Source organism: Helianthus annuus, chromosome 3 (genome assembly GCF_002127325.2).
Source record: "Helianthus annuus cultivar XRQ/B chromosome 3, HanXRQr2.0-SUNRISE, whole genome shotgun sequence".
In the NCBI taxonomy this organism is placed as follows: Eukaryota; Viridiplantae; Streptophyta; class Magnoliopsida; order Asterales; family Asteraceae; genus Helianthus; species Helianthus annuus.
Window position 1 is genome coordinate 75,515,686 of NC_035435.2, and position 18,831 is coordinate 75,534,516.

The 18,831-nt window shown below is 39.1% G+C and overlaps 1 protein-coding gene across 1 annotated transcript; it reads left to right on the forward strand.

Moving 5' to 3' along the window:
* Positions 1-5,181: 5,181 nt before the first annotated feature.
* Positions 5,182-8,410, forward strand: LOC110928899 (MDIS1-interacting receptor like kinase 2). Its single transcript, XM_022171951.2, has 2 exons — positions 5,182-7,988; positions 8,087-8,410. The coding sequence occupies exons 1-2, from the start codon at positions 5,228-5,230 to the stop codon at positions 8,389-8,391; spliced, it is 3,066 nt and encodes a 1,021-aa protein (XP_022027643.1). The 5' UTR covers positions 5,182-5,227; the 3' UTR covers positions 8,392-8,410.
* Positions 8,411-18,831: the final 10,421 nt, after the last annotated feature.

Consider the following 18,831-nt stretch of genomic DNA (forward strand, 5'->3'; position numbering starts at 1 on the left):
ACTAGTACACGAGAAACAACAATTCCCATACCATGGGGGGACATCATCGTACGGTAGCACCGCCTATAAAAATGTAATGTTTTATGTATGTGTGCATGTGTGTAAGCTTTTGTTTATTTAATGTCTAATTTAAGTTTAATGTTAAACAGGATATGGATTGGGTACCTACGTATGCTAAAACCCACACGGACAATCAAGGGAATTGGGTGATCCCGTTGCTGAACAAAATTACGTAAGTATTTCTTTTAAGTATTATTTTCTATAACAAATATATATATACACACACACACATATATTTAATCATCTTCGTAAAATACAGCGAAACATACAACAGGAAGCGTTGGGAGAGCGGCGAGGATGGTACCGCGAGATGGGGCCTAAACCTTCTTCCAGCACGTCCTCGAACACGTCCTCGAACATGTCGTCTTCGCAAGCTCGGACGCAAGAACCCTTTTCCGAGGTAAACTACGCAATTTATAAAATGACAAACGAACGCATGTTTCCTTGTTAAATATATGTTGGTAGCGTTAATTAATATGCTAATATACGTTTTGATATCTATTATTGTAGGATTTTGTTAACAGCTTGTTCCAAACCCCGTCCTTTTTGAACCAACTTAACAACTATCTTGCTTCACAAGGAAAAGGAAAAGGAAAGTCAAACGACTATGATTTTGATGACTTATTCGATAATGATTCCGACGACGAGTAACTTGTTGTTTTTAGTATATGATTTAATTAAACGTTGTAGTATAAACGTAGTTTTTAATTATATTACCTTTAGTATATGTTCATGGGGTATGTTTGCGTTGTTTGAAATAGGCAGGTTCTGTTTTTTTTTGCCGTAAAACTGGCTGGGTGCTGTATATACAGCTGTTGTATTAAAAAAAAAAGACTTTTAGCGGCGACACGTGTCGCCGCTATTGCCTTTAACCCTTTACCGACCATTAATAATACCAGCGACCATTTAGCGACGACACACGTGTCGCCGCTATTGCCTTTAACCCTTTACCGACCGTTACTAATACCGGCAACCATTTAACGACGACAAGTGTCGTCGCTAAAGGTCTAAGATCAATACCAGTAACGTAGGCCTTTAGCGACGACAGGAGGCCAATAGCGGCCGATCAATACCGACGACCATTTACCGGTGACATATCGCCGCTAAAGGTCAATACCGACGACATTTTCCATCAATACTGGCGACAGCTGTCGCCGCTAAAGGTGGTCCATTCTTGTAGTGACACGCACGTGGAGCCGTGTTAACTCGCAAAATCTAGTACGAAGCGTAAAACAAAATGTTAAAACATTGAACCACACACACGTTACGTCGTGTTAACTCACAAAATTTAAAATGAAAAATCAGCGACATATGAAAAGTTTGGGGACTAGAGTTGAAAGTACAAAAGTTGTAATGTTGAATTGCAAGAGATAAAAACTTTTTGTGTTAAAAGTAGAAAAACAAATAGCTTTGGGTTAAAAATGAAACATCAATTTTTTTTTTTTTTTGAAAACCACCCTAAGCATAAGGTACACACCTATATGCATACAAATGTTATTTATTTATAGTTTGTTAATTTATCTAGTTTAGACTCAAACCATTGAAGTGTTTTGATATATAGGATGAGAAGAAAAAAAAAGCATAAATGGCATTTTTGTAAATAGTTTTGAGTAAATTGTCATTTTAGTCCATTAGGTTTGACTAAAATTGAAACTTTAGTCCAAATAGTTTTTTTTTGACATTTTAGTCCAAGTAGTTTTATTTTCTACCATTTTAGTCCCTAACTTTTGTCATTTTTTGCCATTATCATCCAAACCCATTAACTCAATTCAAAAAATTTAGTTAACTTAGGTGAATTTTGATCAAACCACATTTTTCTTTCTTTTTATGCAAGCACGATGGTATGTGGACAATGTTGCAGAAATCGGCCTAGGCGGCCGATTAATCGTCGCCTAGGCGCTAGGCGGTGAGTTACTGACTAATTTTTAGCTAGTCGGTCCAATTAGGCGGATATGGTCAAAATCGGTCTTAGACGGTCAAAATCGGTCCCAGGCGGTCAAAATCGGACTAATCGGTCCATGTTTTACAGCCCATTAAACACAAAATTTCATTAAACACAAAATTTGACCCATTTTTGAATCTGGCCCATTGTTTTACAACCCAAATATTACTTATAAACCTATTTTAACATTTAATTTTAGGTATTTTAACATTTGACCCCCTTTATCTTTCACTAGTTTACATATGGTGGGTGGAGATACAATAGGAAGTTTATTTGGCTAGGAAGGCTAGGAAGTGATCTTGACCATCCATTTAGTTAATCAAGAGCTAAGATTAAATGATGGAAATTGAAGGGAAGAAAAGAGACGCGTGAATTTGTTTAAGGGCATTCTAGTCAATCCAAGCCAATAGTTTCTCTCTTCTCCAATTCCTCCCATTTTTTAAACGTTAATAACTCTTTCATACAACATTATTTTTTTATAAAAATTGCACCAAAAAACGAGCTTTTTTTATCTTTAAAACGAGTATACTATTGCTATATTTAAAAAAAAAATTTAAAACCCAGTTGTGTAAAACACAATAGAAAAACCCCTAGTTACGTAAAACGCAATGAAAAAAAAAAACCTAAAAGATGACATTTTTATAAAACGCAATGCACAAAAAACACAAAGAAATGACTTATTTGTAAAACGCAATGGCCTAAAAACTCAAAAGACAATGTACTTTCTAAAACGCAATGGACTAAAAACACATAAAAATGTGTTTTACCTAAAACGCAATGCACAAAAAACACAAAGAAATGTCTTATTTGTAAAACGCAATGGCCAGAAAACACTTAAAATGTATGTTTTCTAAAACGCAATGGACTGAAAACACATAAAAAAGTGTTTTACCTAAAACGCAATGCACCAAAAACACAAAGAAATGTCTTATTTGTAAAAACGCAATAGCCAGAAAACACTTAAAAATGACTCATTCTAAAACGCAATGGACTGAAAACACCTAAATAATGTGTTTTACCTAAAACGGAATAACTAAAAACACTTCAAAAATGTGTTTTACCTAAAACGCAATGACTAAAAACACTTAAAAATGTGTTTTTTTTCTAAAACGCAATAGCCAGAAAACACATAAAACTCTCTTATTTCTAAAACGCAATGGACACATAAAACTGTCTGGGAACTGTTTGTGAATTGTCTGTGAACTGTCTGAATTGTCTACGAATTACTGTCTTCGAAATGAGCCAATTTCTGGAAAATTAATTTTTCTGATGCATTTTTATTACAACAATTTAATCAGAATAAAAATTTTCCGAGCTCAACCCTAGCCAGGGGCTCTGCCCCTTGGACCCCGCCAGGGGCTGCCGCCCCTGGGACCCCGCTACCAAGGGCGCTGCCCCCGGACCCCCGCCATGATCGTAAAACGCAATGACTAACTCAAAAACCCAGATCTTAAAAATGAAATTAAAGAATTTCTTACATGGATCGAAGTGATTTCTTCAACAATTAACGAATTTTAAATAATTGAAAAACTTATCAGTGCTCGAATCGAACGAATCGAGTGATTATCTCTAAAATCACCGGAAAAAAAACAAGATTTTTTATGAAATTAAACTCGGTTTTCTTCAAAAAAAAGCTGAAGAACACGTTGATCGGGTGTTTGAATCATTGATTGGTGATGAAAATCGCACTATAATGTAGTGATTATTGAGATAGAAAGTGAAGAAATGGTTGAAGATGGTGGGTTTTGAAGTTACTGGGTTTTGAAAAGGAAGAAGAAAGGTTTGGATTGACTAAAATACCATTTTTCTTTATTTTAAATGTTGCCACATGTCCTAATCCTATTGCTTCCTACACTTACTAGCCAAAATAAACTTCCTATTTGATCTTTTCCCTACATATGGTTCCTAAACTTTTAAATTTATTAATAAAAAGTATAAAGTTATCTCCTAGACTTGTAAATTTATTAATAAATAGTATAAAGTTATCTATATATATAAAAGAATTTATAAAATTATACTTAAAAAGTCCAATCCGATTAATCCCTATTAATCCCGATTAATCCCTAGGCGGTACCTAACCGCCCGACTAGCGCCTAGCGCCTTCTACAACATTGTATGTGGATGATGTTGTGCCGGTTTAAAGTGAAGATGATGGCGGTGGTTATTGGTTTTACGATGATGGCGGTGGTGTTGGTTGATGACGTGGTGGCAGAAAAGTGGTCGGTGGTGGTGGAAATGGGGGGTGGTGATGGTGGTGGTGGGGGGGGGTGGCCGGTGGTGACGGTGCAGACAATTGGTGGCGATGATAGAAAGTTGTGATGGGATGGGTGGTAGGAGGTGGTGGTGGTCGATGAAAATGACAAAAAATGACAAAAGTAAGGGACTAAAATGGCAGAAAACAAAACTATTTGGACTAAATTGGCAAGAAAAAAACTATTTAGACTAAAGTGACAATTTTGATCAAACCTTAGGGACTAAAATGACAATTTACTCAATAGTTTTTAAATGAATGATATTTTATCTATTGTAGCCAAGGACTTGAGCTATAGTAGTGGTAGTGGTAGTGGTCGTGGTCGTGGTAGTGGTCGTGGTCGTGGTCGTGGTGGTGGTGGTGGTGGTGGTGGTGGTGGTGGTGGTAGTACTAGTAGTAATCAGGGGTAAAAACGACTTTTAACAAATTTTTAACAATTAAATTAACATTGTCTTCAAAGAAGTGCCAACATTGATGCAACCAGAAAACATCAGGGTGTAATAAAGCAAAATTTTGATATAGGGTGTAAAGTTGTTATTGTCCCAAACCCAAGGGGGTAAAATTACAGTTACTCTTATAAATATAAAAGTTTATTGTAGAATAACGGCTTGCTTATATCTGTTTATCTTGTAATTATATTATAAAGTGTTTTAGAAATTTTGTTCATAAAATGTTCTATAAAAATGTATTATGTATAATCTTATTAAAGAATTTTTGACAAATTCGATATAAAACTTAAAACAATTGTTGACAAATCGACACAGCCAGTTATTTTTGAAAAATTCAATAGGAAACTTTGAACATCTAACTTGTTTTCTCACCTATCCGTTCTTGGCTCCCAAATTGTCTTCCATTCATTTAATTCCAGCCAGGAAAACTATGTTTTTTGAATATTAGATTGACCAACAGTCCAAAACCAATCAATATAAATTACAGCAAAAAGGTTTACTCCTAGACACCCATAAACACAAAGCATGGCACCCGTTTCCCTTTCAATCATCTTTCTTGCAACATGTGCAATGTTCTGTACCTTATATGTTGTAGGTTCTTCAAATGAAGTTGATGCTCTCCTAAAATGGAAATCAACTCTTCATACCCAAAATGTTAGCTTCCTTCTACCTTCATGGACAAATGATCAAAAGACAATGTCTCCATGCAATTGGTATGGTGTTTCATGTAATAAAAATGGTAGCATAATCAGATTGAACCTTTCCTCATCTGATTTAAACGGTACTCTTGATCACTTGTCCTTCTCCTCGTTCCCGAATCTCTTATATTTCGAACTTAGTTTAAACAACTTTTCTGGGATTATCCCACCTACAATTGGTCACCTGTCAAAACTTGTTTATCTTGATTTCTCCTCTAATAAGTTAACTGGAAAAATCCCACTAGAGATTGGGGAACTGAGAAACCTTTCCACCCTTCATTTGTTTCAAAATCAGCTGACTGGTTCTATTCCACAAGCCATTTGTCAAATGAGATTACTTTCCGGGCTTGCGTTGAGTAATAATAATCTACATGGTTCGATTCCCACCTGTTTTGGTCAGTTATTGAATTTGCGTTATGTTTATCTGAATCGTAACAATATTTCTGGTCCAATTCCTCATGAATTGGGAAATCTTTACCATCTAGAGGAGCTTTATATGAATACAAACTATCTAACTGGATTATTACCAGAAACTTTGGTCAATCTAAAGAATCTTACTGTCTTAAGTCTATACGACAATCGTATGAATGGATCAATCCCAAGAGAAATAGGTAACATGACTTCAGTCATACGGGTGGAGCTACAATTGAACGATCTCAGTGGTCCTATTCCTTTGTCTCTCGGTAAACTTGGATCCCTTTTTGTTCTTCGTCTCCATTCTAATAAACTTTCCGGTCCCATCCCACAAGAGTTGGGAAACTTGACATCCCTTTCTAATCTGCAACTAGGAAACAATCAACTCAGCGGTTCCATTCCAAGTTCATTTGGTAACTTACAAAGCCTTGAAAAATTGTCGCTTAACGATAATCAACTTTCTGGTTCTATTCCACAAGAATTTGGAAAGCTGAAATTGGTTGAAATTCTAATAAGCAACAACGGTTTTTCTGGCAATTTACCTGATGAAATCTGCAATCAAAGGAAGCTTGAGTATCTTCTTGTTGATAATAATAAACTAACAGGAAGAATTCCTAAGAGCTTGTACAACTGTTCTAGCTTGATCCGAGTCCGTTTTGACGGAAACCAACTTACTGGAGATGTTTCCATGAGTCTTGGTGTCTATCCGCACCTCACTTACATTAATCTAAATGGTAACCAGCTTTACGGGGAAATCTCAGACAACTGGAGTAAGTGCACAAATTTAACCACTATACAGATGGGAGGGAATCGAATCCAAGGTAAAATACCTACTTCCCTCGGAAACTCAATTCAGTTAGAAGTTCTTAATCTTTCTTCCAACGATTTGGTTGGAGAGATACCCAAAGAATTTGGAAGGATAACTCGCATGGGGAGACTTATTCTAAGCAATAATCGGCTTTCTGGTGTCTTGCCACAAGATTTAGGATCGCTAGCCCATCTCGTGTATCTTGATCTATCCATGAATAAGTTGAATGGTTCCATTCCATCTTCCCTTGGGCAGTGCTCAAAACTATTTTCCTTAAACTTAAGCAACAATGGATTTACTGGTGGAATCCCAGTCCAATTAGGTAGATTGGTTCAGTTGTCTAATCTTGATCTGAGTCATAATTCACTCATCAAAGAGATACCTTCTGGGCTTTCAAGTATGAGTAGCTTGGAGATACTAAATCTCTCTCACAATGAACTTTCAGGTAACATTCCGGAGAGTTTTGAATCAATGAATGGATTGTCGAACGTTGATCTTTCTTATAATCGCTTACGAGGTCCCCTTCCCAAAAGCAAAGTCTTTATGGATCTTCCAGTAGAAGCATTGCTAGGAAATGAAGATTTGTGCGGAAATGTTACTGGAATGAAACAATGTGCATCAGAAAGCCATTCCTCAGATCGGAAAACCAATCTCACACTAGTGATTTCACTTCCACTTCTTGGAGCTCTTATACTCGGCAGTCTAGTGGGTATATTCATTTTCTGTAATTGGAGAACGAAGAGGCTGCCGTCAACACACCATGTTGAGGAGCATAAAAATGGCCTAAGTTTCTTTTCGGTTTCCACTTTCAATGGAAAAGAGACTTACAATGAAATCCTAAACCGAACCGAGGAATTTAACAAAGCCTATTGCATTGGAATGGGAGGATGTGGAAGTGTGTACAAAGTGAAGTTGGCATCAGGTGATGTACTTGCTGTAAAGAAACTTCACTCTTCTTCTGAGGTGATCAATCACAATGATTTCCTAAATGAGATTAGAGCATTGACAAGAATACGACATAGAAACATCATAAAACTGCTTGGCTATTGTTCGCATTCTCAAAACTCATTTTTGGTTTATGAGTATCTGGAAGGGGGTAGTCTAGCTGATATTTTGTGCGATGAAACAGCTCAAAATTTGGATTGGATGAAGAGGGTGAACATTATCAAAGGTGTTGCATACGCTTTATCTTATATGCATCATGATTGTTCCCCAGCTATCATTCATCGCGACATATCAAGCAAAAATATTTTGCTTGATTCTGAGTACGAAGCTTGTGTTTCAGATTTTGGTACCTCCAAAATTATGAGCACAAATTCTTCGAATTGGACTAACATTGTAGGAACATTTGGATACCTTGCACCCGGTAATATTGTTTTCTTTTTCCTTTCATTTGTCACACGAACTATCACGTCATCTCTATAATTAGAACAAAATTCATTATGTTAATATTTTTTTGCACAGAACTTGCTTACACAATGAGTGTAACGGAAAAATGTGATGTTTATAGTTTCGGAGTTCTTGTGTTAGAAATCATCAAAGGGAAGCATCCAGGCAATATCATTACTTCTCTAGCATCTCCGCTGGCAGATGATCATCAGTTCAAGCTCAATGATTTGGTGGACCATCGTCTTCTTGTTCCACTCTCGGAAATCAAAGAAATTCTAACATCAATATTGATTCTAGCGATTAAATGCATTAATTCGAACCCTGACATAAGGCCAACAATGCAAGATGTTTCGAGACAAATTGGTAACATGCTAAAATGATAAGATGGAGGTTAAATTCTATTATATAAAACATATAATGGTTATCGTTTATTGTAATTATCTCTATCATAACTAGGAGATATGTTTTACTTATATTTCTTTTGTAATTTATATCTATTGTATTTTGACAAGGGTGTATGATAGGGTTACAAATGGGTCGGATGCTACAAACGGGTCAATATGCGGTCATATGGAGCCCCATGATGGAGGTTAAAAAACAATGCAAGGCATTTTACCCACGTCACCACCATGAGTGGGTTATTCCCACTTCTTTTATTTCCATGTTTCTGCAGTTATTTTCTAAGCTTTATCTAGTTGTTTTTCTTGCTTCAAAAGTAGTACTTTAGTTTGTTTGTTTTCCCTGAATTTAGGACGTGAGTTAGTGGGTTTTATTCTATATGTAAGCAACTTTTGAATGTCAATGGTGGTGATTTTTATGTTTAAAATTTTCGACTGTGTTTTCTCATTTTGAGTTACCAGTTTGTTATTTTCCATTGCTAGCTCAAGTTTGGCCACTTGGGTGGTGTTCTTTGGACCCTGATCGTGAGTCTCGGTGGTGTTTCTGTATCCGAAACTTCGTTTAGGTTCGCCCGACGGAATTGATCAAGTGGTGTTTCTGTATCTTGATCAGCCGTTGTCATTCATTTCGTTTGAAACTTCGAAAATCCTATCCGTTGATACTTTGATTTACATCATCTGGTATCAGAGCCGAAACACCCTCCGTTTCGTCTCCAGTCCATTCCGTAACTAACAATTTATCACCATTTATATCAGCCTTCATTTTATAGCCATGGAACAACAAATAAAAGACCTACAAGATCAAGTGCGGGAGTTAACTTTTGCCATACAAAGACGAAGAGACAACGACCGAACCCCTCCTCGGTACAGACCTGATGATGAATATGATACCGATGAGTTCTTCAATACCGGTGACTATAACCCTTATGGTCGTCGATCTCCTAACAACCGAAGCCATACCGACATCAAAGTTGACATCCCCGAGTACGATGGGAAGCTTGACCCAGACGAGTTTGTAGAATGGCTCCGAACCGTTGAGCGAGTATTTGATTATAAGCAGACTCCAGAGGAAAAGAAGGTCAAAATTGTCGCCTTAAAATTACGAAAATATGCTTCTACCTGGTGGGCCAATGTATGTTGGAAAAGAGAACAAAATGGGAAGGATAAGGTGAGGAGTTGGTCGAAGATGAAGAAACTGCTTAAACAAAAATACATGCCTACGTATTATCTCCAAGAAAACTTTTCCAAACTTCATTTTATTAAGCAGGGTACACGGTCCGTTGAAGAGTATTCCCAAGAATTCGAATTCCTTATCATGAAATGCGGGTTAAATGAAGATGATCCTCAAACATTGGTGCGATATCTCGGAGGCTTAGAACCAAATTTCGCCACTATAGTGGAGTTACAGCCCTATTCCACGTTGGCTGAGCTTACCCTTCTTGCACACAAAGTTGAATCCCGACAGAAGAATCAAACCAAGATGGAATCGACAAAACTAACCGGTAAGCCGCCCTACACTGCACCAACTTCTTCTTCACTACCGTTGTCAGTTCCAACACCTTCCAAACCCATTGAGATACCTGAGAGTTCGGGAACAACCTCGAAGAATACAAGGCGATGTTTCCGTTGTCAAGGATTAGGACACATTGCATCTGAGTGTCCCAACAAAAGAATCATCACTTTAACCGAGTTTGAAGCTTTGACCAAACCAAAGTATGATGAAGAAATAGGTCCACAGCAAGCTGAAGAGGAGGTGGTAATAGGCCCAGATGAAGGAGACTGTTTAATGATTCAGCGGGCGCTAACTGGGTCCGTAATTAAAGGTGACAACATGCAACGAGAATCGTTGTTTCTTACCCGCTGCACTATACGGAATAAAGTATGTTCACTGGTCGTAGACAGTGGAAGCTGCACTAATGTAGCTTCACAAACCATGGTCACAAAGTTAAACCTACCTATAGAGTCTCATCCTTCACCTTATAACATACACTGGCTTGATAACGGAAAAGGTATTCGTGTATTGAATCGTGTTTTGCTCTCATTCACTATTGGACATGAATACAAGGATGAAATCTGGTGTGACATTATTCCAATGGATGCATGCCACGTGTTGTTGGGCCGCCCTTGGTTGTTCGACAGAAGAGTTATTCATGACGGGTACAAGAATACGTACTCCTTTGTCAAAGATGAACAAAAAATAACATTGCTCCCATCGGCCCCCACAATTGCATTTAACAACCGAACCTTAGTTGCTGATCAGTTTTTCTCGTTGTTATCACATGATCCGTTTCGACCGGAAGAAACGTTATTCGAAGGACAAAAAGCAATCGGTCACGATACTAATCACGAGTTGGAGTGGGACGAACAAAGTAGCAACAACCACAGCATGTTTGCAGTCAAAGCTAAAGTTCCCGATGCAGCTTTTCACGTCAACTTTTATTGTAGATATGATCCTGAGTTGGAGGCTGATCATTCAAGTTTGAGGTCAAACTTTTCGCAAGACGGAGAGGATGATAGGGTTACAAATGGGTCGGATGCTACAAACGGGTCAATATGCGGTCATATGGAGCCCCATGATGGAGGTTAAAAAACAATGCAAGGCATTTTACCCACGTCACCACCATGAGTGGGTTATTCCCACTTCTTTTATTTCCATGTTTCTGCAGTTATTTTCTAAGCTTTATCTAGTTGTTTTTCTTGCTTCAAAAGTAGTACTTTAGTTTGTTTGTTTTCCCTGAATTTAGGACGTGAGTTAGTGGGTTTTATTCTATATGTAAGCAACTTTTGAATGTCAATGGTGGTGATTTTTATGTTTAAAATTTTCGACTGTGTTTTCTCATTTTGAGTTACCAGTTTGTTATTTTCCATTGCTAGCTCAAGTTTGGCCACTTGGGTGGTGTTCTTTGGACCCTGATCGTGAGTCTCGGTGGTGTTTCTGTATCCGAAACTTCGTTTAGGTTCGCCCGACGGAATTGATCAAGTGGTGTTTCTGTATCTTGATCAGCCGTTGTCATTCATTTCGTTTGAAACTTCGAAAATCCTATCCGTTGATACTTTGATTTACATCATCTGGTATCAGAGCCGAAACACCCTCCGTTTCGTCTCCAGTCCATTCCGTAACTAACAATTTATCACCATTTATATCAGCCTTCATTTTATAGCCATGGAACAACAAATAAAAGACCTACAAGATCAAGTGCGGGAGTTAACTTTTGCCATACAAAGACGAAGAGACAACGACCGAACCCCTCCTCGGTACAGACCTGATGATGAATATGATACCGATGAGTTCTTCAATACCGGTGACTATAACCCTTATGGTCGTCGATCTCCTAACAACCGAAGCCATACCGACATCAAAGTTGACATCCCCGAGTACGATGGGAAGCTTGACCCAGACGAGTTTGTAGAATGGCTCCGAACCGTTGAGCGAGTATTTGATTATAAGCAGACTCCAGAGGAAAAGAAGGTCAAAATTGTCGCCTTAAAATTACGAAAATATGCTTCTACCTGGTGGGCCAATGTATGTTGGAAAAGAGAACAAAATGGGAAGGATAAGGTGAGGAGTTGGTCGAAGATGAAGAAACTGCTTAAACAAAAATACATGCCTACGTATTATCTCCAAGAAAACTTTTCCAAACTTCATTTTATTAAGCAGGGTACACGGTCCGTTGAAGAGTATTCCCAAGAATTCGAATTCCTTATCATGAAATGCGGGTTAAATGAAGATGATCCTCAAACATTGGTGCGATATCTCGGAGGCTTAGAACCAAATTTCGCCACTATAGTGGAGTTACAGCCCTATTCCACGTTGGCTGAGCTTACCCTTCTTGCACACAAAGTTGAATCCCGACAGAAGAATCAAACCAAGATGGAATCGACAAAACTAACCGGTAAGCCGCCCTACACTGCACCAACTTCTTCTTCACTACCGTTGTCAGTTCCAACACCTTCCAAACCCATTGAGATACCTGAGAGTTCGGGAACAACCTCGAAGAATACAAGGCGATGTTTCCGTTGTCAAGGATTGGGACACATTGCATCTGAGTGTCCCAACAAAAGAATCATCACTTTAACCGAGTTTGAAGCTTTGACCAAACCAAAGTATGATGAAGAAATAGGTCCACAGCAAGCTGAAGAGGAGGTGGTAATAGGCCCAGATGAAGGAGACTGTTTAATGATTCAGCGGGCGCTAACTGGGTCCGTAATTAAAGGTGACAACATGCAACGAGAATCGTTGTTTCTTACCCGCTGCACTATACGGAATAAAGTATGTTCACTGGTCGTAGACAGTGGAAGCTGCACTAATGTAGCTTCACAAACCATGGTCACAAAGTTAAACCTACCTATAGAGTCTCATCCTTCACCTTATAACATACACTGGCTTGATAACGGAAAAGGTATTCGTGTATTGAATCGTGTTTTGCTCTCATTCACTATTGGACATGAATACAAGGATGAAATCTGGTGTGACATTATTCCAATGGATGCATGCCACGTGTTGTTGGGCCGCCCTTGGTTGTTCGACAGAAGAGTTATTCATGACGGGTACAAGAATACGTACTCCTTTGTCAAAGATGAACAAAAAATAACATTGCTCCCATCGGCCCCCACAATTGCATTTAACAACCGAACCTTAGTTGCTGATCAGTTTTTCTCGTTGTTATCACATGATCCGTTTCGACCGGAAGAAACGTTATTCGAAGGACAAAAAGCAATCGGTCACGATACTAATCACGAGTTGGAGTGGGACGAACAAAGTAGCAACAACCACAGCATGTTTGCAGTCAAAGCTAAAGTTCCCGATGCAGCTTTTCACGTCAACTTTTATTGTAGATATGATCCTGAGTTGGAGGCTGATCATTCAAGTTTGAGGTCAAACTTTTCGCAAGACGGAGAGGATGATAGGGTTACAAATGGGTCGGATGCTACAAACGGGTCAATATGCGGTCATATGGAGCCCCATGATGGAGGTTAAAAAACAATGCAAGGCATTTTACCCACGTCACCACCATGAGTGGGTTATTCCCACTTCTTTTATTTCCATGTTTCTGCAGTTATTTTCTAAGCTTTATCTAGTTGTTTTTCTTGCTTCAAAAGTAGTACTTTAGTTTGTTTGTTTTCCCTGAATTTAGGACGTGAGTTAGTGGGTTTTATTCTACATGTAAGCAACTTTTGAATGTCAATGGTGGTGATTTTTATGTTTAAAATTTTCGACTGTGTTTTCTCATTTTGAGTTACCAGTTTGTTATTTTCCATTGCTAGCTCAAGTTTGGCCACTTGGGTGGTGTTCTTTGGACCCTGATCGTGAGTCTCGGTGGTGTTTCTGTATCCGAAACTTCGTTTAGGTTCGCCCGACGGAATTGATCAAGTGGTGTTTCTGTATCTTGATCAGCCGTTGTCATTCATTTCGTTTGAAACTTCGAAAATCCTATCCGTTGATACTTTGATTTACATCAGTGTATCTATTGGCACGTGCCTATTGGGACACCAAACCCTAATTGAATCAGGGTTTACCTACGCTGCGTATAGGGTTACCCCTATACGCTGCGTATGGAGCTATACGCAGCGTAGGTAAAGCATGGATCTGAGAGCCTAATCAGCAATCATTGTACAGAAAACAAGGGTTTATATACGTTGCGTATAGCTCTATACGCAGCGTATATAAGCCATCTGAACTTTTGGGGTCATTTTGGTGGGTTTAAAGCATCAGTTTTTCACAAGGTTTATATACGCTGCGTATAGAGCTATACGCAGCGTATATAACCTTTCATAATTTTGTTTGGTTATTCGGCATATTTGTGGTATAAATTCTAACCCGGGTACAACGTTAACTCGCTTAAAATATATAACGAGTTAAAAATATATAATGTTTTTATTATTTAGTCGACGTCGTTGTTAATTTATTTAGTCGATGTCGTCGAAAAGCGTATAACGTTAAAATTTTGAAAAGCGTATATACGGTTCAAATATATAGTATCGTTATCGAGGTTTTGAAATAAATTATTATACCAAGTCTAATGCGGTTCGAATACTATAAACGTTTAAATATTATACGGTTAATTATTTTTAAATACTCGTGTACGGTCCGAATATATTATACCGTTTGAATATTAGAGCATTAAATAAATTGAAATACCCGGGTACAGTTCGAATATGTTACACTGTTTATAGCAAAAGTTTTATATATACAACAAAAGTTTGATAAATATAGCAAAAGTTGTACATACATAACAAAATGATAAATTACTATGGCAGTGGATCCTATGGATCCTGCTGCTCCTCCTGCTCATGCTGCTGATGCCGTTCCGCATCGGAACATAGGGTCGTGGAGGTAACCCGTCACGCTGTCGGCGCTCCTGCAGCTCCGCAACCACCCACACCATCAGATAGTTCAGCCTGTCAACGTCGCGACGGAGCCGCTGATATGATGGGGCAGGACCGGGCCCAACATGTTGTGGGAATTTAGGCGCCCCGGGTGGTCCACGCGGCTGTGGTGGCTCTAGAATGACCATGGCCGGCTCAGGCTCGTCCAACACCCCAGGATCGCGCGGGGGGTATACCAGCTCGAACTGTGCCGGCAGCTGTGTATGTGACAACTCGTATTTCAAACCTTTCGTTGCACTTCGATATAACTTGGTTTAACAATATGTGGTTACATGTTATGAGTTTTTTTTAAATGGAATGGTTGTTAAGTTATATGATTAAATGATGTGAAGTTTGCAATGGAACGTTATGCTTTTACTATGTTATGTGTTATGAAATGAAATGTATATATGTATGTCCAGTCGCACAAGCCCTCTTGGGTCGTGCACCTTGTCTTTTGTCACACACCACTCTCGGCCCACACTTCGTGCACGAGAGATCATAGGGCAGCCCATGTAAGGGTTCGGCCCACTTCCCTTGTGCGCATACACATACCCATTATGGGGTTTTGTTTCTCATTTAGTTACAAAGCAAGAACACACACCAAACCCTAGTTCTCTCCCCCCCCCCGCCCCGTAACTCGAAGTCGGTAGCCCCTTTCCTCACTCGAAGTCTTCCTCGTTCCAAACATCTAATCCGGTTAGTGTTTCATTATTGTTTGTTTGGTGCATGATGTTATAATCGCTATGAATGTATGTTATCATTGATGTTATGTATTCATGAAAATTGGTACAAACGACTAGCTACAATGTAAATCTGATGAAACATGGTGTTGTAATATGCTAATCGGCTCGTATGTATATAGAACCGAATACATGTTAATCGGCTGTGATGTGTTCATATTCGGATGGTTGTTGTGTTGTTATGTTAGGATGCATGCTAGAAATCAAGAATATGAGCCGTGTTAGTGTGATTAATGTAAAGGTTGTTGTTATGCATTGAACATGATTAGGGTTCTTACCAATTAATTGATAAAACCATGATTTGATCGATAATAGTAGAGATGGAAACTGTTGATGTTGTTAATTGATTTTTGTGTAAAAAGGAAACTGTTGAAGGATTAAAACCGATTGATTGAAATTAGGGGATTAGACAACTAATCGCACAAGGCCACCACTGATCGCATAAGACTCCCTTGATCGCACAAGATCAGATCATGCAAGATCTCGTTTGATCGCACAAGGCAGTCGCACAAGATAAGCTGGAGTACAACTGGTTAGAACATAGTGTACAACACAGCATATGCATGATCGCACAAGACCTTGTGCATCGCACAAGACAGTGCCGATCGCACAAGGCTTGGGCCATACACAAATGTTGAACATTTTATGCTGTTGGGCCTTAAAGCCCAAATCTCAGTTGCACAAGACCTATTGTAATCGTACAAGGCCATATCAAACGCACAAGATTAACTGGATCGCACAAGATTGATTATTTGTTTAATAGTTGGCCCGTATAGATTTGGGTTGTATGTTTTGGGCCGGGAACTATTGGGCTTCATTTATTAAATCGTACAAGACTGTTGGGCTAAAGAACTTGTGCGAGCCCAATCACTCAAAGTTGCACAAGTTTGGGTTATGTCTATGTGAACTGTATGCTACCGATATATGATCGATGTGCTTGCCATGCTCGTTATGTGTTGTAACTTGTTAGCTTATGTGTAAACCTGCATGCACTACTTGAACCTAGACCTGACTTGTATGGTAACCATGTTAGGACGTGGTTGACCACTAGCAGCTTGATTGACCTCTTTGTATATCTGCCGAGCAAACCGAGGTGAGTTCACACTTTCTACAAGGCATGGGATTCCCGGTGGTTGGGAATGGGTTAAAGAACTAAAACGGAAATCTACATATTCTCCTTGGGTAGGATATGTACCGCCATCCTCCATAGGTAGGATGCCAATAATTAATCCTGCGTATTCTCCTTGGGTAGAATACGTATGTTCGTCCTCCTTGGGTAGGACAACAACCTTAAACTTACTAGACAAAACTCTATCATAAGTCCCTCATTTTATATCGACTTAATCGCCGAGGCCGATGGCGAGCGGGTCATTAGTTAATAGCGCTATTAGGTTCGACAAACCTCACACCGTGTGGTTCGGACGGGCGTGTACTAATGGACTAAGGCAAACTGTCAATGATGATAGACATTGACGTAGGGCACAACTTACTTTCGTCAGTAGTCGATATAGTAACGGTCTAGTAGTGTAAACATGGGGAAGCCCCCACAACTAGATGGCCAGAGTATATGGAATTAAACAAATCACGATTTCAACTATGGGGTAACCCCCACGGCAAGTAAGCTAGCTAAAGAAGACTATGTTTTTGAAACAACTTAAAACGAACACCCAACTGTGAACTCGCGCAACTTTGTTGTTGATTCGTTGTTACATGCCTTGCAGGCCTTTAGGTGCATATCATTGTGACTTGCTGTCTGGGAAGCTGGAGTGGTCATGGGTCGAGATACATGGAAACACTATACAAGACTAATAGCTTTTACATGTGGTTATAAACACTTAACGAATGATTTATGCTTCCGCTGTACACTATAAAATATAATGTAACATTGTAACACTTATTGTTAATCAATGAAAGTTTTATTTACATATACCTTTGAGTTCAATGTGATTGGTGGCTAAGATCCTGGTACGTCACACGCCCTGCGATGTTTACGTGAGTGGCATTTTGGGGGTGTGACAGATTGGTATCAGAGCCATTGGTTATAGTGAACTTGGTTTTAAAAAGAGGGAAAATGTTTTTTGTAAAACCAGACTATAACCAAACAGTTCTGAAAACGTGATTACGACCATGACACTCAGCTTTAGATTGCAAGGTTCGTCTCTTGTATACTCATTATACTGCCAGACTAGTGAACACTTACTTATGTTATTGCATGTAATTGCACGTTTAGCACAAGAGTATGAATTAGTGTATTACTTGCATGTGTTATGTTACTGATATGGTGGTATTTCCCTAAACCCTCAGGACTTACGCTTTGTGATGCTCTTTGGTTGCTACTTGAGTATGAGGAACCATTTGACATGAGTTAAGAGGAGCTGAGATGAGCATGCAAATCGCAATATTATTGTGGGTGCACACATAATAATAATGCGGGGTGCATGCGAGTCCTAGTAAGCCTTAACAAGTGGAAAATGGGTTTCATTCCGTTATTTGATCAAGGTAAACATAACAAACCTATAGGGGTCATAGCAGTGATTGTCCCCTACTCGAACGTGAACTTTTCATTCATCTCTGGATCCTTTCGAATCTCGATGCTATCGAGTATCACCTGAACAGCCATCTGAACGCCTAGCAAACTGTGTAGAATGTTAGGTTCGTATATGAGTGTCCCTGAGTTGGATGTCTCCGCGTCAAATGACTGGTCTATACCTTCCTCGCCTAGCTTTGTTTGCTAGAATCTAGCACGATAACGTCTTAGACTCTGAAGTGCGATCATTTCTGCAATGCTCTGGAAGCATATCGTGTAATACCCAGCCAACTTGCAACACCAATGGACAGGAGGATGAGTGTAGTACTTTACCAACCACAGTACTATGACGACCCTGATTACCAGCAACGAGTACCAGCGAATTGGTCTCAAGCGAATCCTTAACACTCGCCCGCGACTCATGGGAATCAACTCTTACGAATCAATCAAGACATAAGCAATGACAATCGATTATAACGCGGAATGTGTAACTGCCAGCACGGTGAGAAGTACTTTAGGACGTGGCTCAGAATATGGAAAGCTTGACCCCTATGGCGAAGAATCGTAGAGCATCGTTTCGAGCAACGTCATTGGGAGCAGCAATCGCAACGACAACCAGGTATTTGTAACCCTAGCCTACAGTAAGGAAAGAAAAGTGACTACAACATGGACTGGCCGTGGTTAAGCAAAGAAGACAACGACCAAAGGAACAACGACAGTATTTGAAATACTTGTAATGAAAACAGCAACACTAGAAATGATGCTCATGGAAGGGAATTTAGAATT